We start from the raw sequence: 24,780 nt of genomic DNA, 5'->3' as shown, positions 1-24,780 counted from the left end.
TGTTTTCTATATTTGTTTTCTAAAAGCGATTGACCAGCAGATTCAGGGGTTTTATTATGTAACTACTTTCGAAAAGAAATTCGTTCGAATTTGAATTTCGAAGGTGTTTCGTTTCTAATCGAATTAAATAATAACCCCCCAGTAAAATTGTTATGAAAATCACTAATATAATATAAAAAAGTTGAATAATTTAAATAAAAATTATTTATCTTCCATAGATAAATACACATAGATCAGAAACTCTCCTGTCAAAGACCTAACTCATTTGTCAAGTGACGAGAATGTATTAGTTAAAAAATTAATGAAAACGAAATAACACTCGCACATGTTGATTTGAGTTTTTTTTCTAGTTTCCGCTCTATGTGTATTTGTCTATGTTTTCTTCATTAACCACCTGATTCAGAAATAATAACGTAAAACAATTTTAACAACTAAAGTTAAAATAAGTTCATAATTTTTCTGTTTTTATAATTTACAAAATTAATAAAATAAGGGTAATTTGTAATAGATTTGAATTGAGAAAATGTTCAAAGAAAAACTTTCTTATATAAATTTCTTAATTGGAAATTTTAGAAAATTATATGACAAAGGTTTTTTTTCCAAATTACATAAAATTTCAAATAATTTGTGTCATTATGAGATAGCTGGGATGTTACTTTATTAACAGTTAAATTTGTTGCTCACTGTTTTCAAAATCGGTTTAATACTGCTGCAAATACAGTTAAAAAATTTAAATTTCCAAAAATATTTTGTTAATTTTCTAAACCTTAATTTAATTGATCTCTTTATAACATAAAAACTTGTGATTTTTTTGATGGACCATCTAGAAAAACAACTAAATATTTTATTTAACTATTAACAACGCCTACAATTTATGCCATAAATAAACATAAATATAAATTCAATATTTTTATTTATTTAAAACTTGCATCCATTAAGAAAACAAAGCATGTTTGATAATTTATCAAAAACTTTGTGTTTTTATCATAACAAATATACTCTTATATTTATATGCAATTTTTACCTTAGTTTATTTCATTACTGGATATAAAAAACCACCCATTTCTTTTTATTTTTCTTAAATATTTTTTATTTGTTTTAAAATATTTTTTTTTTTTATTATTTCTCTTTATATTTATGCTAAACTTAATTTTAAATAAAATAAATTTTTTTTCTCCTTAATAATATAGTAAATTTTTTTGAAAGATATGCATTTATAATCTTTAAAATAATATATTTTTTATTATTACATATATTTATCTTATATTAAAGTTATTTTTATTAATGCTGCTACAATCTTTTTCAAATATATTTTTTTAAGTATTGAAATATGTATTTAAAAAATAAAAACACCATGTTTTTGTAGTAAAAATATTTTTTTTAATAAATAAAGTGTTTACTTTTTTTAATAAAAGTATTTAAAAAATAATAATATAAAACAAAATTTCTTTTTATCATTAAAGAACAAAGTTACATAAGTTTCACAAGTATTTAAATAAATTAGGCCAAAGTACAATATATTTTTTTTAAATAACAAATAATTTTAACAATAGTTTTACAGGAATTTTAAACAAATATTTCTATATAATTAAACTGTTCGTTTACACTACTACAATTATAGAAAAGTTTAAAGGTGGATAATTAAAGTAAGAAGATTATTAGGCCTTACTTAAGTTGTATTTACTTTTAGTTAAATTTTGTTTTTGCAAAGTATTTACATTAGTTTAAGGTTTAATATAGGCTGCCAAGTAATTTTTCTTTTAAAAGTAACAAAAGATTTCAAAATTATATATTGAAAAGTGGAAATTTGTTTGGTAATCGAACAGTGTAGGGATTGTGATAGATTACATTAAAATTTAATTTGCTTTAAACTTTTATCATGATGATTGATAACTATGTAAAGGAAGAATTCATGTCAAAACGTATAAAAAACGTTATTTCAGGAATTGTTATCTTCGATTTTATAGAAATTTACTTTTGAATAATGAAATCGTAAATTTTACTAAAAGCCGCCAAAAGTTTCAGATCACTGGTTCAATAATTCAAATATATGATTTAATGTTTAAAACTCCTTTTCTTAAATTCGAAATCTGTTGAAAATTTACTTCATTAAAAAGGTACTTTATTATAATGGTACTTTATGAAAAAAGTACTTTATTAAAAAGGTACTTTTACTTTATGAAAAAGGCACTTTATTAAAAACCTCCTTTTTATAAAGGTACTTTATGAAAAATACACTTTTATAAAAAGATACTTTATTTGAAAAGTACTTTCTTATAAAGGTACTTATTAAAAAAGTACTCTATTAAAAAGGTACTTTATTAAAAAAGTACTCTATTAAAAAGGTACTTTATTATAATAAAGTACCTTTTTAAAGGTACTTTTTTTAAAAAAAGTACTTTATTAAATAGGTACTTAATTAAAAATGTAATTTTTTAAAAAGTACTTTATTAAATAGGTACTTAATTAAAAATGTACTTTATTATAAAGGTACTTTATTAAAAAGGTACTTTATTGAAAAAATGTACTTTATTAAAAAGGTGCTTTATTAAAAAAAGTACTTTCTTAAAAATGTACTTTTTAAAATGGTTCTTCATTAAAAAGGTACTTTATTAAAAAAGTAATGTTTAAAACTCCTTATCTTAAATTCGAAATCTGTTGAAAATTTACTTCATTAAAAAGGTACTTTATTATAATGGTACTTTATTAAAAAGGTACTTTTACTTTATGAAAAAGGCACTTCATTAAAAGGCTACTTTATGAAAAAGATACTTTATTTGAAAAGTACTTTCTTATAAAGGTACTTTATTAAAAAAGTACTATATTAAAAAGGTACTTTATTAAAAAAGTACTCTATTAAAAAGGTACTTTATTATAATAAAGTACCTTTTTAAAGGTACTTTTTTAAAAAAAAGTACTTTATTAAATAGGTACTTAATTTAAAATGTACTTTTTTAAAAAGTACTTTATTAAATAGGTACTTAATTAAAAATGTACTTTATTATAAAGGTACTTTATTAAAAAGGTACTTTATTGAAAAAATGTACTTTATTAAAAAGGTGCTTTATTAAAAAAAGTACTTTCTTAAAAATGTACTTTTTAAAATGGTTCTTCATTTAAAAGGTACTTTATTAAAAAAGTACATTATTAAAAAAGTACTTTATTAAAAAGGTACTTCAAACATTTCGAATTCATTATTAATCGAATTAATTCCTTATTGAATTATAGAAAAGTGTCCTTTAATTCAAATCAATTAAAAAATAGCATGATCAATATATTGAATGACTAAATTTCTCTTCAATTCAAATCTATTTCAGAAACACTTTATTTTTTCAATTAATTTTGTGAGTCATAAAAAACAAATTGAACGAAGGAATGATATTTTCATTCTATTTGGATTAGAATGAATAAATGAAAGAAATTTATTTTGAATTAATTTACCAATTAATGAATTCTATTCAAATTAAAGACTTTGATTGAAACTGAAGAATTTGTTTTGATGAAAATAGTTTTATGGAATGAATTGCTGATGAAAGCTTAAATTGTATTATTTAATTCGAAGCTCTGATTAAAATCCGTTAAGGCTTTTTCACTCATTTGTATTACAAAATATCGAAAGAATTAATTCTTAAGTTTATTTTTAACATCAAATTAAATTGTTTCTTTTAAACACATTCCATTAAAAAATGCATTACGAATTAATTCGTACATAAAGGAATTTCGAATTCTTTACTTCGTTAAATCCATTACAAAATAGATTTATAGAATTTATTGAATGATTCAATTCTATCTCTATTCAACAATTTGTATTAACAAAAAATTAACCAATCAAAGGTTGAATTAATTTCAAAATAAATTAATTCTATTCAAATAGTTAAAACTATTGAATGAAGCTAAAAAATTCGTTATGTTGGCAAGTTTTATGGAATGAATTGCTGACATATTTTAATACATACTGAATTAAGATTTTAGTGAATTATGATTAAATTCGAAGTTCAGAAATTTTCGTATTTATAATTTATAACAATTCGAATAATACGTTTAGTGTGCGTTTTGACATGTGCATATTTTGAAAATACATAATGGAAAAATACATAAAGTTTAACTACACTTAATTAACATTAATAATTTGAATAAAAAATATACTAAAAAATAAACATAAAAATATTTAATTTGTAAATCAGACGTATGCATAATAAAGTTTAAAAATTATTATTTTTTAAATAGAAAAATAAAAATTTTAATTTTTTTTAACATAAAAATTAAAAGTTGCTTTAAATTTAAAAGTTTTGAAAACATTTTAAAAGTAACTATAAATTTATCTAAAATTTGTTTTAAAGAATTCGAAAATATAAGTGAATAATGTTAAATTATTTTAAGATGTAATGACAGACAGTCTTTTATGCATACCTCTGTAAATGACTAAATTATGGATTTTTTGTATTTGATTTCTTTCTTTTTTTTAACATTAAATACTGATAATTAATAAATTCTAATATATGTATATTTAAAAAAGAATTATACCTCATAAATTGTGCTATTATCGGGATCTACTTCTATGGGTTTGACAAAAAATCGACGACGACTATTAACAATCGGAGGAATCGCAATATCTCCACTATTACCATCATTGTTAGCATTTAGCTGGAAAAATTAAAAACAAATAAAGGTATAATATAAATAAAATTTTCTATTTCCATATAAATATGTATCAAACTAAGAAAATAACTATAAATAAATTTGTTATGTTTTTTTTTTAGAAAAAAAACCCATGCAAATCCAAAAAAAATGATTCATATATAACATAAATTAGAATAATTTTATATAAAAATAATGTAAAAAGTGTGTTTTTTTACTTACTCATTTGAAAAATTTGAATTGAATAACAAGCCAGAAACACTTGAAATTTTTTAAATTGTTTTTTAATACTAAATTACACATTTTGAATGCAAATCACATTGAACAATTAGATGATGACGATCGATGACTTATTATTTTAACAAAGTTTTTATAAATGACAAGGACAAAACAAAAAATACATTAATATTATTATTATTATTCTTTTCTTTTTATATAAAATAATTTATAATTTGTAGTCTTTTAGTGTTTTGGCTCTCTCAAAATTACTTTTTGTTTTTATTAATTTATCTTTTATTATTTCTAACAGTGTAGGGCTTTAAGTGTAACTGTGTATGAGTTTTTAAAGTTGGTTTATTTTAAATAGTGTGAGAGACTTGGGGAGAGTTTTATCAGTTAATTTTGTTGATTTTCATCAACATAATCAATGGAGGACGTCTAAAAAAAAGAAGGAAAACACAAAGAAAAAAAGAAACACATAACATTTAGTTGGTGAACAAACAACAAAATTAATATTTACTTAATATAAATATTAATACAAAAAAAAACAATAACAATTGCATATGTAAAAATTAAACAAACATATTAATTCTCTATATGTACATTATTTTAACAATATTTTAGAAATCATTTGCTATACGATTTCTAAGTATATTATTTTCGTTTTCTTATTCTCTTAAAAAATATATAGATAAATATAATATATTTACAATCCTATTGTCCTTTATTTCCCCCTGTTCTAAATTAGGCAGCTTTACGAAATTTACAAAATGCCAGACATGAAACCGTAATATGACAACGCTAGGCCTCTCTATCAATACCTGTTAAAAAATATTTAGAAAAAAGTGGTTGGGAAGTTTTTCCTCACCAGCTTCATAGTGCTGACCGTGGCCTGTCCGTCTACTATTTGTTTCGATCGAAACAGAACACTCTGGGATACGATTCACTTTGGAACAGAGTTGCCGATATTGACTTGGTTCGTTCATGGCCTCAAAAGATGAGCAGTTCTTTTGGCTTGTAATCTATAGATTGCCAGAAAGATTTGAAAAGGTCATAGCTAACAATGGCCAATACTTTGATAAATGTTTCAAAATAAAAGCTAAAAATTTTAAAAAAATTTCGCGACTTATTAATCATACGTATATCAATTTTATAAAAGCAGGCTGTTAATGTTTAAAAAAAAAAAACAAAAACAAATTGATTGAAGTAGTGAATAGTATGAAAAGCTAATAATCGATTTTCGAGTTTTCGATCAACCATTTTCATTTCGATTTTTACAGTCGATTAATCGAACCCAATAATCGATCTGCATTTTTGGGATCTATAGCAAATGACCCATATACGCTATAATTACAGATTAAAATCATGTTTGGGAAGAGTATTATAACTCCTTTATAGAGGTGCTCATTTTGAAACCGTAACGGCACACATTTTTATACAAATTTCTTAAGTTTGAAAAAATTTCGCTTTAAAAAATGAGGTCCTCCGTGATTATTTTTCACTATCAGCTGAATATTAATATATTGTAAAATTTAATGAAAGCAAAAACGTAGGGAATACTAGAAATTCCGGAAATCGATTTCAGCCTAAAAATCGGAGTATATAATCGATCACGAAAAAAAATCGTTTTTAGATCCTGAAAATCGATTTTCGACCATATTCGTAATCCATTTACAATTCACTAGAGTGAAGAAAACATATTTTCATTCAAAAAAAATTAGATTTGAATTAATTGAAACGTTGTATGAATTTTGTTAGGAATTTCAATTCAATAAAAACCTTTTTAATAAAGCTAATGAATTTATATAGTTGAGAAACTGTTTTGTTTAATCGAAAAAATCATGTGGAATCGATTTACAGAAAACCAAAATATGAGAATTCGTTTAAAATTTACAACGTTACTCGGTTTCGGTTTACAGAACAAGGGGGATTTTTTTTTGCAAATTCTCATTACCTAAAGAAAGTATTTAACAAGCGGATATTATACGTTCTATAACTACCCAGACACCTGCCAACAATTACAAAAATAAAAAATAAAAACATACACCCAATGTCAAATACCATTTAAATTCTAATAAAATGAATTGAAACTCATCACCCACCTTAATTTACTTAACAAACTAAATAATTCGAAATATTAGTATAAGTAAAACATACTACAATACATAAAAACCAAAAACAATAACAAAAAAAAAAACTTTTGTTTTACTACAACAAATAAAATCCCATAATAATGAAATAAAACTGAGACTTAGAAAAACTAATATAAAAAAAAATCACCAATCAACAAGTATCGGTTTTATACGCACCAGTAGACATTTGCATTGATTCTCATCGTAATAAGAACCCGTTGTGCAGTTCTCATTCTGTTTACACACACAGCGACAATTCTCATCATCCCATATTTTGTGCTCCAGATTTAGGCACTTTTCCCGAGCCTCATCATTTATGCAATGACAGCGACAATCCTGGTAACGTTGATAGGAATTGCAGTCCTAAACACACACACAAACACAAAATATACAGTTATTAACATTGTTTAATTAATTTAGTTTAAATGAGTTCATTACTCACCTCTGGTTTTTTGCGACAATCACATTTACATTCTAAATGTTGTTCCACGGGAATCACCTCGAAACCGCAAAATTTGGCTTTTACCTCCTCATAGCAATAGCGATAGACTTGAAAGTTAACTATTTCAGATTTTGTTGGTTGACACGACATCCATTGGGTGCTGCAGCAGCCACCGCAACGTTTTACACGCGTACAACGGGGAAAGTAATTATTTTTGGGATTGATGGGCGTCAAATCGACCACTGTATTCTCGGGTATACAATTGGCGGCTTTAGCACGTATAACGGCAGCTTTAAATTAAATATAAACGTGAAAATTCATACATACATTTGGGAAATTATTTTAAAACCTACCTCTTTCAACGGTTCTTTTTAAATTCTCTGTTAAAAAAAATAGAAAAATGATAAGAAAAGATAAAAATATAAAAACATCTTTTTTTAATTTTCAAAAAATTTAACAATTTATTACCATGTATACCTAATTGTGGGTCTATACTTTCAGGATCAATGAATTTCTCAATAAATTCCGATATGTCTGTTATATTATTTAGTTGTCTATAAAAATCCATAGGAATCTGGAAATAAAGGAAAACAAAGAATTCAATTATTATAAGAAAATCTCAAAAAAGGAAACACAGCAACAGTACATGTTTTTTTTTTATTAAAAGCTGAATAAAACTGAATGAAGAAACAACATTTTAACTCAATTTGTAGTAGATTTGAATCAACAAAAATTTAATCATTCAAAGTTTGAATAAATTCTGTTATTAATTAACTGCAAAATTAATTAAATTTAAATGAAGCTAAAGAATTAGATACTGGGAATGGATTTATGGAATGAAAGGCTGACATTTTTTAATTACGCTTAAAGATTTTAATGAATTTAACTCAAATTTAATTAATTAATACGAAACTCTTTATATAATGATTATAACACTAAGTTTTTATATGAAAATTTGCTATAATATTCCTAATTTTCAGTATTATATATTTCGGGAATAGCCGGGTACCCGGGAATTTAGAAACAAATTTTCCCGATTCCCGGGAATCAAAAAAGGTCGGGAAATTAAAAACTCTACTCCTGGGCAATATCGGTCTATAAGTGCCCGAAATATAATAAAACTTGAAAATGCGTAATTTTTTAAAATTTTTAGGTTTTATTTTGAAACATTTGTACAATATAAATTTCCCATCTTTCTGACAGTAGTATATGGATTCCGAGCCAAAAGAACTATTCATCTTTTGAGTCCAATTTCGGATACTCCGTTCGGAAGTGAATCGTTTACCATAAAGAACGTTCTACATCGATCGAAGCAAATAGTAGTCGAATGGGGCACGGTCTGGACTATAAGGCGGGTTAGGCAAAACTTCTCAACCACTTTACTTTTCAATAGGTATTGCAACATATGGCCTAGCGTTGTCATATTGGAATATTACGGTTTCATGTCTGGCAGCATATTCTAGGCGATTTTTGGTCAAAAGAATATGTTGCATTCGATGCGATGGTCTGGGCAGACTTCAGCAGCTCATAATAGATACTCTCACCAAATACAGAGTATTACCTTAGCGTCATGGATATTTGACGTTGGTGTCGATTTGGCTGGTTGGCCGTGCTTTACATACGATCTCTTACACTTCGGGATATCGTAATGGATCCATTTTTCATGCAAGTAATGATTCGGTGCAAAAATTATTTTCTTTTATAGCGTTCAAGCAGCATTTCAGACATACAAAATCGTCTTTCCGGGTTTTTCAGCTTCAATTCGTATGGTACCCATTTACCCTGCTTTTGGATGAATCCTGCAGCTCGCAAATGTTTTGAAGTTGCTGTTTGAATAGCTCCCAATGATTTTTTGTCGATCTTTGTCTTCCGTGTCAAAATCACAAATTCTGAACCGCACAAACCATATCTTGCACGTTGAAACCGATGAAACACATTCGCCATTAGCTTCGGTGAGCAATCGGTGTGCTTCGGCTGCACTTTTTTTCAAATTAAAGATATAAAGCAAAACTTCTCGCATATGACGCTTTGTTGCCATAAAATTCTCCATTTTCGATGCAAAAAAAAACTTTGTTGTTTACACTAGCGGAATTCACTATTAAGTTGGAATGGTTTTGCATCATTGCAAATGCAAAATTGTATAGGTTTTCGTGTGCATTTTGTTATTGGATTACGGTAAAATTTTGCATTTGCAATGCTGCAAGACCATTCGCACTTAATAGTGAACTCCGCTACTATAATTTTCAATAACTAAGTGAAAATAAATGTCAGATATGTACCCTTTCAAGTTATTAAAAAACAAAAACCGCATTCAAAATATACGCCATCTATTGTAAATCCCACATTTTTAAGTCATACACCCAATATTTCATAGGCTTAATTTCTTAGAATGAATTGTTAAATTTATCACCATTCTCAAACAAAAGAATTACTAAAATTAATCACACATACGAGTGTTGTTTTTGTTTTTACTAATACAGTCTCACCACTTAGGTTTTTGACAACTGAGTTAGGTCTTTGACAGTAGAGTTTCCAATTTATGTGTGTGTAAATTTAAATGTAAACCAAATTTAATGAAAATAAGAAAATAAGTTTTCTTCATTCAATTTCTTTTAAATTATTTATATAAAGCCTATTGGTAATACATTTGAATTCAAGAACATTTGATTAAATTATAACTATTTTGTAATGAATTGGAATTAAAGAAAACTTGAATTATTCATTAAGGAATTAATTCTATAAGGAAAGAAATCTCAAAGAAGTAAATTCAATACCTTTGAAGAACTAAGCAATTAAGCTTATGAATTAATTCGTAATGATTTTTATTGGAATAATTAAAAGATACAATTGAATTTGAATTGAAAATTTTAATTAAGAATTAATTCTTTCTAACCCTGTGGTATATTTTAAATATTTACTGAGAATTTCAATAATTTATGACAAATTTATTTACAATTTTTCCAAACAATTAGTTGTTTGTAATAAAAAATTCAATTGTTTTCTTAAAGTTGTCAAAAAATTTCAACAATTATTTTGTTTATAGCACTTGTTCTTGTTTCGCAGATGCAAATTAACAAATCAATTAACTTTGAAAGGCTATAAAGTTTAATTTGTTTAAACAAAATTAAAGTGAGATATTTATACATACAATACTTTTCATAATAATAAAAACAACTTGTTATTTTTAAAAGTATGTATATATAGTTATTTAAAAATATATTATAATTTTTTAGTGTTTATTAAAAGAGTTTTGAAAAAATAACCTCAAACAACCATCTCTACAAAATTTGTTTTAATATCCTTAACTTTGTGTCTACACTGTATACATTTTTGTTATGATAAACTTCAAAATAGTTGTGAAGAGAAAAAATTATAGGGTATATTCTCCATTTATTAGTCTTATTGTATTGTTACCCCCTATCTATACTTGACAAATATTTAACATAAGAATTAATGACGTTTGTAGTCAAGACAAAGTTGTCTAGGCAAACGCACTAACAATTTTGTCATAACAAAGCAATAATACTAATAAATGGGGACTATACCTGATAATTTGTTATCATGACAACAATTTTGACGTTTATAATGATCAAAATGTATCAGGTATAAACAAGGCATTATGGGAAAACTGTCAGAGCTTCAGCTCAGACAACTTGGTATTGATAACAAAGTCATTAAATATTTAGCAAGTATAGACAGGGGGTAAATATCGGGCGTAATTTTGCATGTTTCTATTTTATTAATGTGTAAATTCTTATCTAAATTTTAATAAAATATTTTCATTTGCCAAGGGCAAAGGTGTAGTTATAAATATTTATAGCAACTGCTAATTGATCTACTAACATTTTAAATCAACAATATTTAAACATCGGCACTCAAGTGTTGCATATCACAGCGATTAATGGATTGTTATTGTTAAGAGTTCGAGAAGTACATATGTATTAACATTACTCATACGACTTGAAAATAAAAAAAACAATAATTTCCGCTGAATATAAACAAATAAATACTTTAGGGCAAAAAGAAACCGGGCTAAATGACAATAAACATAATATCCAACGTACTCATGCTTAAGACATTTATTATTGTGGTAACGGAAATCTGATTTCAAATAAATTTAACTGAAACTCGTGTGTAACCATTTTATGTTGTTTGTTGAGAAAAGTAGTAGTAGAAGTAAAACAAATAATCTATAAATATAATAAAATTGATAACAAATTAAAGAAAACAAATATTCGCACTAAATAAATAATAAACGATACACAAACATCATTAACAAAACACACGCTTTTAAAATAAAAGTTATTTTTTTTCTTTTTAAATAAGCTAAAAACAAATTTAATTAATTAATAACAATGACTGCTAATGGAATTTCATATGAATCATCATTGTCATCGTTTGTTTTTATTGCTGCTGCTTGGAGACAGGTGAATTGTTGGTTTTTAACTGAAACTATAGGTGAATGAATGAATTTAATATTTGGCGCCAATTATTTACAACAAAAATAGACAACTGGTTAACCACTAACAAAGTTTCAAAATTTGTTGTTATTTTTGTTTTAAAAATTAACATCTTTATCTTGTTAAAACAATGTTTAAGTTGAAAAGTCAGCCAGATCGTTTTGTTTACATAAATGATGATGATGATGCTCGGCTACAACAGAAGCGTCATACGAGAGACGGTGCGATGAATTCGAAATGAAATGATTTTTAAGCAAGATTAGCGTTACCACTAAGCCCCCATTACCCCCTAATTCGAAAGGAAATCTTTTCGAATCACAATGTATTTAGCCATAGAGAAAACACATAGAGCGGAAACTCTCCTGTCAAAGACCTAACTCAGTTGTCAAAAACCTAAGTGGTGAGAATGTATTAGTAAAAAAAACTATGTGATTATTTTGAGCAATTTTTTTGTTTGAGCTTTTTTTCGAGTTTCCGCTCTATGTTCTCTATGTATTTAGCACACATTTTCGAACATTTTCATTTTCGGATTGAGTTACGCAGTAACCGCCCTGCTTAACTACCTCTGCAATCCCGTTATCCAAATAATCTGATACTCCGTTACCTCTAAAATACCATTACCATAGGGTAACATAGAGACGAGACGTTATTGTCAAAAACATAAGTTTGTTGTCAAAAACCTATTTCTGGCAACAACAAAATACATGCTAGTGAATGTATTTTATTGTTGTATCAGACATATGATTTGTTGTATTTTTGTTTGACAAATCGGAGTATCTCGCCTCTATGTATAATTCTCTATGACCATTACCGTTACTATTCTAGAAACAATTTCAAATTATTGTGTAAAAATAAACATTTTTTTTAAATGTTTGTCAACTTATTAATCACTAGGATCGCCTGGTGACCGAAATTCGACCACTTTTAAATGCTTTTTACCACTTTTATGGAAAGAATTTTTAAATATGTTTTTATATTGTGCACATCTAGAGAAAAAACCTTTTAAACCATATATGTTTCATCAATATTTGTGGACAATAACATACTTAAAAGTGTACCATAAAAAAAAGTGTGGCTTATTTATATATAAGATTTATTTCAACAATTTCCTAACCTCTAATAAGCCAGATCGTGTGAAAAGTTTCATTTTGTTGACATTTGTTTTAATGTTTACAAATCTTAATCGCCTGTCGCTTCAATTTCAAATTCGCCACATCAAGTGCTTCTGTACTGTCTGTCAATAATTGAGCATTAAAATTAATAGTACGTAGAGAAAAGATTTATTATTTACTTTTGATTTTTTTTCTAAAGTTAATTGTCATTTTATCACGTTCTATGGGTTGTTGGTGTTTTATATTACTTTCTTAACGTTTTTTTTTTTATTACCCATATTATTGGTTAGAACTACGTTTCAAAACGATGATTCATTTCACTTAATCGTTTTTATGTCTATTAAAATATTTGTTAAATATAATATTGAATAAAATTAGAAAACTGAGCGTAAAATATGTAATTAAAATAGGATAAAGGTGATAATAACTAAATGCAATTATTTCTTGATCAATTTAACAATACACAGGGAAATTCAATTACTTTCACAATAGTTTTAATAAAATTAAAGGAAAAAAAACGGTTCAAATAAAACGGTATGTACCTCTAATTTGTATTATTTCAGTAACGATATTTTAGCGGTAACGAAATTCGCTGTTATTTCGGTAACGGTATTTCATTGATAAAGGCAATTTCGCCCAGACTTAAATTGTTGATAAAATTTACTAAAACTAGACATGACGTTACCTTAGAGTGCAAACGTGATAATACACAAGATAGAAACATAAAGGAGAGTTTTCAATATTTACCCCAATAACGTAAAACTATGAATTTAACACGTAAATTTGTTATCTTGTTTTCGCGATATTTGACAAAATTAACAACACGTTTATTTTGAAAAATATAAAATTGTTATTTATTTTGTTCTTAGACTTTTCATTTTGATTTGTTCATATTTTCTTTTGTTTGACGTTACATGAATTGTTTAATAGAGAATTTATTTTCTAATGAGTCCACCTTATATTGTAGTGCCATGCATTTCAAAAACTCAATGATGGAAAACAAAAATTTGTATTTTAATAGCGGTAATTTGGAGGTTACGGCATTTTAGATTATTTCGGTTAGCGGTATTTTAGTGATAACGTTACCCAGCTAAAAATATACTTTGAAAAGTAATGAGTTGAAAAGCTAATATAACTACTATTCACTACATTGGCATTTGAAATCATTATTTTAACACTGTGATGTCATTGTAGGCAAGTATTTACCACCTTCGCTTACAAATAGGGAGAAAATATGTCATTACCACGTTCGCTTACAAATAAGTTCTTAATTCGATTCAATTGTATTCAATTTGTATTAGAGTTGAATCAACAAAAATGTATTCAATAAAACGTTAAATGCATTTTATTATGAAATAATTGTGAATTGCAAGTACTTATGTGTCAAATTATATGACAGCCATTACTTAACTACTTCTATGTAATACAGGTGGTATGAAGTAGTCATTGAAAAGTAAAATTGCAAGTCATTATCAAGTTTTTGCTGGGTAATTGTTGAAAAGGTATTTTTAGGCGAAACGGTAGCCAACCTGGTAGGTTAGGTTAGGTTTCCAGGCAGCCACGAAATGAAGGAAAAAAGAAGAGCGGCTCACGTGGGTCCAAGCAATGGTCCCTTTGTGTTACCTGAAAGTAGAAGAAAACAGAAGAAAGAGGGACAGATATAAATGAAAAGAGAGAAGGAGAAGATTGAAAAAGTTAAGAAGGAGAAGGTGATGTCCGAAGAAAGAGAGAGGGAGGAGATTTTAAAAAGTTGCATGCCAATGAGTCGGCGGTTATTAGGTTACTCTAGAGAGATCCCCATGCCTGGTCTTTTTAACCAATTACTACTTATAAAGGCATTAATACCCTCAAGCCTCATATTCGAGAGCTCAGAAAGACTATTTAGGGAACGACGACCCAGAAACCCTGCAGTGTCCAGTTATTACCGCCACTACACAACTCAATTGTGAGCTTGTAAGGCCAAGAAGATATGTAAAAAAAAATCAATCCATATTTTGTGATACAACATATTTTTCAACATAATCTCCTTTGAGCTCTATATACTTTGTTCAACGTTTCTCAAAATTTGTTTATCCTTTTCAAAAAATTAGATTTGTCGAGATCATCAAAATAGGTATTTGTTTCTAAGATGATTTCATGTGCGTATGAAATTCACATTTTTCCATTTTCTCCTCAAGTCACGAGGTAGTGACTAAATGACGCAGCTTGTTAAAATTTTGAGTGAAATCACTTTCCTCACAGTAATTTCTGAGCCATGTGAAATGCCTATAGTTTCCACAATCTCTCGCACTTTAAATCTCCGATCGGCCAACACCATATGGTGATTGTTTCGGATGTAGAAATCTCAACAGGGCGCCTAGAACTTTCGGCATCTTCCGTTCTTGTACGACCATAACGAAATTCAATGAACCACTTTTTTACCATTGAAATTGATGGTGCAGAGTTTCTATAGTATTTATCAAGATTAGCTTTGGTTTGAGTAATGGTTTTTTCCGCAAAAAAGAAAGCTTGAACGAAATTCACATTTTTCTAATTTCTACTCAAGTCATGGCTGTCAAACACAAATTAAATTTGGCAGGAGTCAACTGACAGATGTCTGTTGACAGGAGAAGCGTAATGTATTCATATTTAAAAAACTTTTTATTTAGCCCAGAACTTCGAATTAATTAATCAAATTTAAAAAAAATAAGCAAATTATTCCATAAAACCAATCCCAAAATCTTTAACTCCATTGAGAGACTTTTATTTGAATAGAATTCATTCATTGTCGAATCAATCATACGAATGTGGTTTTATGTTTTCACATAGTTTTTTCTACTAATAAATTCTCACCACTTAGATTTCTGACAACTGAGTTAGGTCTTTGACAGGAGAGTTTCCGTTCTATGTATATTCTCTATGGCTCTATGTTAATGAATTTTTTTCTTAATTCAATTTGTTTTCAAAACATTTTTCTATTAGATTTAAATTGAAGAAAAATTTTATTATTCAGTCATTTCGCAATAGATTGATTAACTAAAGAAAACTTGAATGATTTAGTGAGCAATTAATTCTATATACAAATGAATTCAATACGTTTAAAGTATTAAAGAGTTAAGCCTATGAATTATTTAGTGGAATTAAATTAAGAAATAATTATATTAGAAATAATAATAATAATAATTGTATTGGCCTTAAAGGCTTGTAATCTATTGAATTATTAAATAAATAAAAAATAAATAAATAATTCTTTCAACTCTTAGATTTAGGTAGAATTTTGTTTTATTTACTCTAATAACTTTCCACTTTTGCATTAAATAAAAATGCAAATCATTATTTTTCCAATTAAATTAATAATATTCAAATAACTTTTTATCTTCAAATTAAAAAAAATTAATTTGCAAAATATTTTTTTCAATCAATATTTACCTAAATAAATTTTGTGCAGATTACAAAAATGCAAACAATTTAATTAAAAATATTTGCCAAAGAAAACAACTGTTAAATCAACATATAAATACTTAAGAAATATTTTTTCTGAATCTAAAATAAACATTAAAGGTCTGTAAGACAAACAAATATAAATACGAATATGTATATAGTATGTGGATGGCAAATGCGTGGGTGTTTTGTTTTATTTTACCATAAGGATTTTAAAGTGCCTGCTGTTTTAATGGTCATAATATGTACTTGTACACAACTAGACAAGTACATAAATATTTATATACCCTGCGCCAAGGCAACCAGATTTCTTCTCAAGTTGCATTAATTTATTTGTAAGACATTGAAATATTTATCGCATTATGACCTTCAGGGGGCAATTGGTAAAGCATATTTATTGCTCACATAAAATACATGTATAAACATTTATTTCTTCTAGCATAATGTGAAGGTAAAATCCTCGTTAATCATAGATTTCTGTAATTGTTAAGACTGATTTACTTAACCGAAACAGTAATCGCGGTTTTCAGGACCTATAACCGACAATTATTTGTAGGTGTTTGGCTTTTCCTTTTGAACTACTTCCAATAGAAAATTTTCATGAAAAACAAACTTTTTATTAGAAGGTATTTCCAAAAGCAATATATTTGTATGGAAAAAGCAGACCTAACAGTGAATAATAGGATTTACATCATATTCATCATCATCAAATTTTGCTAAAGTCAAATCGATATAAAAACTTATCATTGGATTTCTTTAAATTGTATAACATCGCTTCAGATGAAACCTAAAATCGGCTGTAGATCCTTAAATAGTGACTTAATCGACAAAATCATGATAATATGTGATCACCTCTATTTTCCATCAAAAATCGATTTTTATATGAAAAACCTAAAATCGGCTGTAGATCATTAAATAGTGGCTTAATCGACAAAATAATGATAATCTGTGATCACCTCTATCGGCTAAAATCGGCTGTAGATCATTGATAATTTGTGATCACCTCTATTTTCCATCAAAAATCGATTTTTATATGAAAAACCTAAAATCGGCTGTAGATCCTTAAATAGTGGCTTAATCGACAAAATAATGATAATCTGTAATCACCTCTATTTTCCATCAAAAATAAATTTTTTATATGAAAAACCTAAAATCGTCTGTAGATCTTTAAATAGTGGCTTAATCGACAAAATAATGATAATCTGTGATCATCTCTATTTTCCATCAACAATCGATTTTCATATAAAAAACCTAAAATCGTCTGTAGATCATTAAATAGTGGCTTAATCGACAAAATAATGATAATCTGTGATCACCTCTATTTTCCATCAAAAATCGATTTTTATATGAAAAACCTAAAATAGGCTGTAGATCATTAAATAGTGGCTTAATCGTCAAAATAATGATAATTTGTGATCACCTCCATTTTCCATCAAAAATCGATTTTTATATAAAAAACCTAAAATCGTCTGTAGATCATTAAATAGTGGCTTAATCGTCAAAATAATGATAATTTGTGATCACCTCTATTTTCCATCAAAAATCGATTTTTATATGAAAAACCTAAAATCGTCTGTAGATCTTTAAATAGTGGCTTTATCATAAAAATAATGATAATCTGTGATCACCTCTATTTTCCATCAAAAATCGATTTTTATATGAAAAACCTAAAATCGACTGTATATCCTTAAATAGTGGCTTAATCGACAAAATAATGATAATCTGTGATCACCTCTATTTTCCATCAAAAATCGATTTTTATATGAAAAACCTAAAATCGACTGTAGATCCTTAAATAGTGGCTTAATCGACAAAATAATTATAATCTGTGATCACCTCTATTTTCCATCAAAAATCGATTTTTATATGAAAAACCTAAAATCGGCTGTAGATCATTAAATAGTGGCTTAATTGACAAAATAATGATAATCTGTGATCACCTCTATTTTCCATCAAAAATCGATTTTTATATGAAAACCTAAAATCGGCTGTAGATCTTTAAATAGTGGCTTAATCGACAAAATAATGATAATCTGTGATCACCTCTGTTTTCCATCAAAAATAGATTTTTATATGAAAAACCTAAAATCGGCTGTAGATCATTAAATAGTGGCTTAATCGACAAAATAATTATAATCTGTGATCACCTCTATTTTCCATCAAAAATCGATTTTTTATATGAAAAACCTAAAATCGGCTGTAGATCATTAAATAGTGGCTTAATCGACAAAATAATGATAATCTGTGATCACCTCTATTTTCCATCAACAATCGATTTTCATATAAAAAACCTAAAATCGTCTGTAGATCATTAAATAGTGGCTTAATCGACAAAATAATGATAATCTGTGATCACCTCTATTTTCCATCAAAAATCGATTTTTATATGAAAAACCTAAAATAGGCTGTAGATCATTAAATAGTGGCTTAATCGTCAAAATAATGATAATTTGTGATCACCTCCATTTTCCATCAAAAATCGATTTTTATATAAAAAACCTAAAATCGTCTGTAGATCATTAAATAGTGGCTTAATCGTCAAAATAATGATAATTTGTGATCACCTCTATTTTCCATCAAAAATCGATTTTTATATGAAAAACCTAAAATCGTCTGTAGATCTTTAAATAGTGGCTTTATCATAAAAATAATGATAATCTGTGATCACCTCTATTTTCCATCAAAAATCGATTTTTATATGAAAAACCTAAAATCGACTGTATATCCTTAAATAGTGGCTTAATCGACAAAATAATGATAATCTGTGATCACCTCTATTTTCCATCAAAAATCGATTTTTATATGAAAAACCTAAAATCGACTGTAGATCCTTAAATAGTGGCTTAATCGACAAAATAATTATAATCTGTGATCACCTCTATTTTCCATCAAAAATCGATTTTTATATGAAAAACCTAAAATCGGCTGTAGATCATTAAATAGTGGCTTAATCGACAAAATAATGATAATCTGTGATCACCTCTATTTTCCATCAAAAATCGATTTTTATATGAAAACCTAAAATCGGCTGTAGATCTTTAAATAGTGGCTTAATCGACAAAATAATGATAATCTGTGATCACCTCTGTTTTCCATCAAAAATAGATTTTTATATGAAAAACCTAAAATCGGCTGTAGATCATTAAATAGTGGCTTAATCGACAAAATAATTATAATCTGTGATCACCTCTATTTTCCATCAAAAATCGATTTTTTATATGAAAAACCTAAAATCGGCTGTAGATCATTAAATAGTGGCTTAATCGACAAAATAATGATAATCTGTGATCACCTCTATTTTCCATCAAAAATCGATTTTTATATGAAAAACCTAAAATCGGCTGTAGATCCTTAAATAGTGGCTTAATCGACAAAATAATGATAATCTGTGATCACCTCTATTTTCCATCAAAAATCGATTTTTATATGAAAAACCTAAAATGGGCTGTAGATCCTTAAATAGTGGCTTAATCGATAAAATAATGATAATCTGTGATCACCTCTATTTTCCATCAAAAATCGATTTTTATATGAAAAACCTAAAATCGGCTGTAGTCTTTAAATAGTGGCTTAATCGTAAAAATAATGATAATTTGTGATCAACTCAATTTTCCATCAAAAATCGATTTTTATATGAAAAACCTAAAATCGGCTGTAGATTATTAAATAGTGGCTTAATCGTAAAAATGATGATAATCTGTGATCACCTCTATTTTCCATCAAAAATCGATTTTTATATGAAAAACCTAAAATCGGCTGTAGATCATTAAATAGTGGCTTAATCGTAAAAATAATGATAATCTGTGATCACCTCTATTTTCCATCAAAAATCGTTTTTTATATGAAAAACCTAAAATCTGCTGTAGATTATTAAATAGTGGTTTAATCGTAAAAATAATGATAAGCTGTGATCACCTCTATTTTCCAACAAAAATCGATTTTTATATGAAAAATCGATAGTGGCTAAAAATCGATTTTTATATGTAAAAACTAAAATCGGATGTAGCAGCCCAATTGTAAAAATTAAGCCGCTATATACGTTTAACGTTTGTGTTAATTATTCTTTAGAACTTACTTAAACCTATTAAAAAACCTATTCCTAGAGCGAAAACAAATGATACAGAAAGGGGCTAAATATAATCGGTAATTTACTTGTTAACAAGGCGAATGTATATCATAATTTAATAGTAAGTTATATTAAAACAGACAAAGCATGAGCATATCATGTTATTGTCCATGTTCTCTTTATGCCTACCACTGACTTAACGATGCTTGATGGTCATAACAAACGCTTCAAAATGTAGGGTACCTAAATATTTGCTAGTATGTAAATAAATTTAACTTGTGGCCTATGTGTATTTGCTGTTGTGGTAATTGTTTTTTTTTATTTTTTTTTTGCTTACAAACTTAATTCACCTTTTCATACTCACCGGATCTGTTCCGTTTTCTTCAAGTAGTTTAACATTTGTATCTGTACTCTCGGCACTGGTTGCATCCGTTTTTGATTTATTGTATACAAAACGTGCATCATTTTCCCCAACGGCAGCATGAACACAATGCAGAAGGCTGCATGTGAAAAGGCCCAGTATGAAAAACATTTTTATTGTATGGCAGAACCAAGATGTTCCACTACTGCTGCTGCTTCTCTTCGAAGTGTTGATTTGAGACATTATTTTGTTGTATTTTTTTCTCCTTCTTAATTGTTGTTATTATTGTTTTTGGTTGGATATTTTTTTCAGTATTTTTGTTGTTGTATAATTATATATTTATCACAGTTTTTTTTCTTCTTTCTATTATTTGTTTTAATTTACAAAGACAAAACCAAACAAAAATAAGTAAAATATTTTGTATAAAATCTAAAAAGAATTTGATTGTAGGAAAAGAAATAAGCATTAGTTTTGAAATCTTTAACATTTACATGACAAAAGTGCATAAACATGTTTTTTTTTACGCGGGTTAAATTGTTGTTGGTTGTGTTGGTATTATTTATGAAAACATGACATGTAGAGCGGGAGATTATAATTATGTATAATGTTACATATTTTAATTGTGTTGTTGGTAAAGTGTTATCTATGTTTATCGATAAACATATGTAAATTTCCGTAATAAATTGTAGGTATGTGTAAGTAAATAATTTAGACAACAACAGGTGTTGGGTTATGTCAACTCATTAATTAGAGAGAAAGAGATAGACAACTAACTCATTCACGGAGTATAGTGTTTAATTATTCAGCACTTTATAAATTTGTAGTATGTTTTAATAAATTCTTATTTTTTATTTACAATTTAAAAAAAAGAAACATTTATTTATTGTTATATATAAATAAACATGTAATTATGTATTTGTTATATTAATAAACCGTTAACTTTTGTCTGACCCCATGACCCCTTAAAAATCTACTTGAAATTTATGATACGATTGATAAACAAATGAGAATGTTATAAAGGGACAGGTTTGTTTATACAGTGGTTATTAATACAATGGAAACATTTTCAAATATTCGAAATCCAAAGAACTGTTTAAGAAATTTGTATATTTTTTAGTACTTCATTAATATATATTTTTATTTACTTATATTAACAAAAAGTATAAGGACATAATTAAAAATTGATAGTTTTTTTATTATATATTGATAAAACTACGGAAATTTATGTTTAATTATTACATAAATTATCTAGCCCTTTTATGGACTGTGTATTTCGTTGGATATCCCTTGTTGTTATTACTGCTTCACAGCGACTATGAATTGAACCAATTAAACCCCCTATCATACAATTCCATTCCGATCGAAAGTGAAATTAATTTGGTATATTGCTTTTTCAGGAAAAGTAAATCATAATTTCGGAATGAAAACTCTCAGCTTTTAAATAAAATTGATATTTGTAATTATGGATAATTTGTATGTAATACCTTAAAAAAAAATTTGACTTCTATTAAAATCATAAAAACAGAATTATTAAAAATCAAACGGAATCTGTTTTTTCAGATAAAACAAAATCTATCGCAATAGCAACTACATACAAAATTAAAATCATTCCGAATAAAATATGTGACGGCCTGAAGAGTCAGTTGTCTCCTTTAAAATCTGATAAAGCTTCCTTCAAGTTATACCCCCCAGTTCTATAAACCGAATCCGAGTAACGATTTTGTTTTTAAAACGAATTCACATCTGTTGCTGTTCTGTAAATCGAATCCACAAGATATACTCATTCTACTTTTGAGTAAAAAATTGTGTGATTATTCGTTTTTGAAATCACTCAATTTAAAGAACAGTGGGGATAATTTTAAATTCGTATTTTGCGGTCTATAATTTCCCATACGTTTTATATGGAATTGAGATCTAGCGATTGGGCAAACCACTTCAAAACACGTGGTGGTCACAACCCATCAAGTGTGTTTGGGGTCATTGTCGTGATGGAATCTTCAAACTACACGCAGAGAAAAAATATAATTGGGCATGGTTACTGTAACCATTTATATAGTGTTACAAGATTTTTAACAATATTATAGTCACAGTAACCATTTACTTACGATTCACATGATTGTCTCAACCATATATATGGATACAGTAAACATATATATGTTTGTGGCAACCATATTTTCCTCAGCGTATGGATAACATCGTTTAAAATTGGACCCATGACTTGCTCTGAAAAAACGGCATATTGCCACCGTAAAACTTGACTATCTTATTTGTGTACTTGGGGTCGAGTCACTTTCCCTTCGCCAGTCCTACAAATATTCTTCCTTCACTGCCTGTTAAATTATATCTATCTTAACCACTTTAAATATTCTTTCGCGGGCCAATAGCAACCAAGTAATGCCTCATTTGCCCTGTGACTAACAATTCGATAACTAGTTTTCAATTTTAATTTATTGATGACCTCCCCGGAAATCGGTTTTGGGAATTTCTTAAACTCTCGTGCTATCAAATTATTGAGTTTTTATGATTTTTTTTACAATTTTTAAAACTAGCTTTATTTGATTCAATCCAGCATAAGATAGTTTATTCTTTTTGTTTTGAAATTTTCGCAAGTTTATCCATATTTACAAACTATTATAATTTTAACATCGTTTTCATATATTTTACTTTTCATAAACCCCTTATTTCTTACATATGTTTAATTTAATTCCATTCTTAAAGTTAAGACACTGCAAAATAATCATTGATTTTTTTTGTTCTTTACGTAATATTGAAAATTAAAATTTATTAATCAGTTGAATAGCTAGCTATTCAATACAATAAAACAGATTTTGGTCAATGAACCTTTCAATATGTTTTTAAAATCTTAACTAAAGCTTTTCGAAAAAACACATTTATTTGAAAATCATTCGTGTTGTTTCTTTTGACATCAATCATTATCTATGAAATTTCAATGTAATTTCCTTAAGTAGGTGAATTACATCAAAAATTCTATATTGTCTGACGCATTCTTTAAATAAATAAATCTGTATGTATATACAATATTTTATGCGAACAAACAAACAAATAAATACACCTGTTTATTTAACCACAATTAAATATAATGACATTGATACTATTTGTTGTTATTGTTTTGAGTTCATCATTGAGTTTATCGTTATCTTTTTGAGGTTGTCATCGATTGTGAAAGAAAAAGGTTCTCATTTAGCAACTTCAGTGTAAATGAAGTTTTATTTTTTTAATCATTCACTATTTATACTCTATATTTACGACAAGATAAGTAAAAGTTAAAAAAGTTATACATAGTAGTTTAATTAATAATCTATGTCGGCAAATTCAATGTAATTCATAATGGCATGTGCGTACTATGTATTTGTCAGAAGTCATACATACTTGTACATGCATAATACGAGGGTTATCTGAAAATAATTTTCAAAATCCAAAATATGACTCAATATGATACAGTGAGTTTTGAGAACTATATTCCGTAATTTCAAATATATATGACATCAAATTGCGGGATTTACAATAGATGGCGTATCTTTTGAACGCGATTTTTGTTTTTAATAACTTATATGTCATTTTGAACCAACGATTGGAGGCATTACTCCATGAAGATAGTTGTCAAACTCAAAAGAGCTTGCAAAATCATTGAGAGCTACTCAAGCAGCAATTACTTTTGCGAGCAGCAGAATTCATCCAAAAGCAGAGCAATTGGGTACCATATTGTTACGAAATTGTACTTGAATTCAAATATAACGATTTTAAGGGCTGATTTAAAAGTAGCATAATGCTTTCAAATAACAGTGCTGTAATAGCAAACTGTAACATATCTGTGGGCATTATTAAATAAAAGCTTTCAGTTGACCATTGAACGTAAGTTGCCAACGCTGTATTCGAATTCGAATAATCAGTTAAAGAACATTGTAGAAA

The 24,780-nt window shown here is 27.2% G+C and overlaps 1 protein-coding gene across 3 annotated transcripts; it reads right to left on the bottom strand.

The window, feature by feature from the left end:
- Window positions 1-4,430: 4,430 nt before the first annotated feature.
- On the bottom strand, window positions 4,431-21,279 carry Pvf1 (PDGF- and VEGF-related factor 1). Of its 3 annotated transcripts, none has more exons than XM_065508861.1 (6): window positions 20,854-21,279; window positions 7,909-8,005; window positions 7,785-7,811; window positions 7,432-7,721; window positions 7,167-7,352; window positions 4,431-4,644 (listed from the first exon to the last, which is right to left on the bottom strand). In XM_065508861.1, the coding sequence occupies exons 1-6, from the start codon at window positions 21,091-21,093 to the stop codon at window positions 4,519-4,521; spliced, it is 966 nt and encodes a 321-aa protein (XP_065364933.1). In that variant the 5' UTR covers window positions 21,094-21,279; the 3' UTR covers window positions 4,431-4,518. The 3 variants fall into 3 exon arrangements, with proteins under 3 accessions (XP_065364933.1, XP_065364931.1, XP_065364934.1); XM_065508859.1 differs by having other exon boundaries at window positions 4,434-4,644; window positions 7,900-8,005; XM_065508862.1 differs by lacking the exon at window positions 4,431-4,644 and adding an exon at window positions 5,142-5,295 and having other exon boundaries at window positions 7,900-8,005.
- Window positions 21,280-24,780: the final 3,501 nt, after the last annotated feature.

The sequence above is a fragment of the Calliphora vicina genome, chromosome 4, assembly GCF_958450345.1.
Source record: "Calliphora vicina chromosome 4, idCalVici1.1, whole genome shotgun sequence".
NCBI classification, from domain to species: Eukaryota; Metazoa; Arthropoda; class Insecta; order Diptera; family Calliphoridae; genus Calliphora; species Calliphora vicina.
This window is presented reverse-complemented; position numbering and strand designations above follow the sequence as displayed.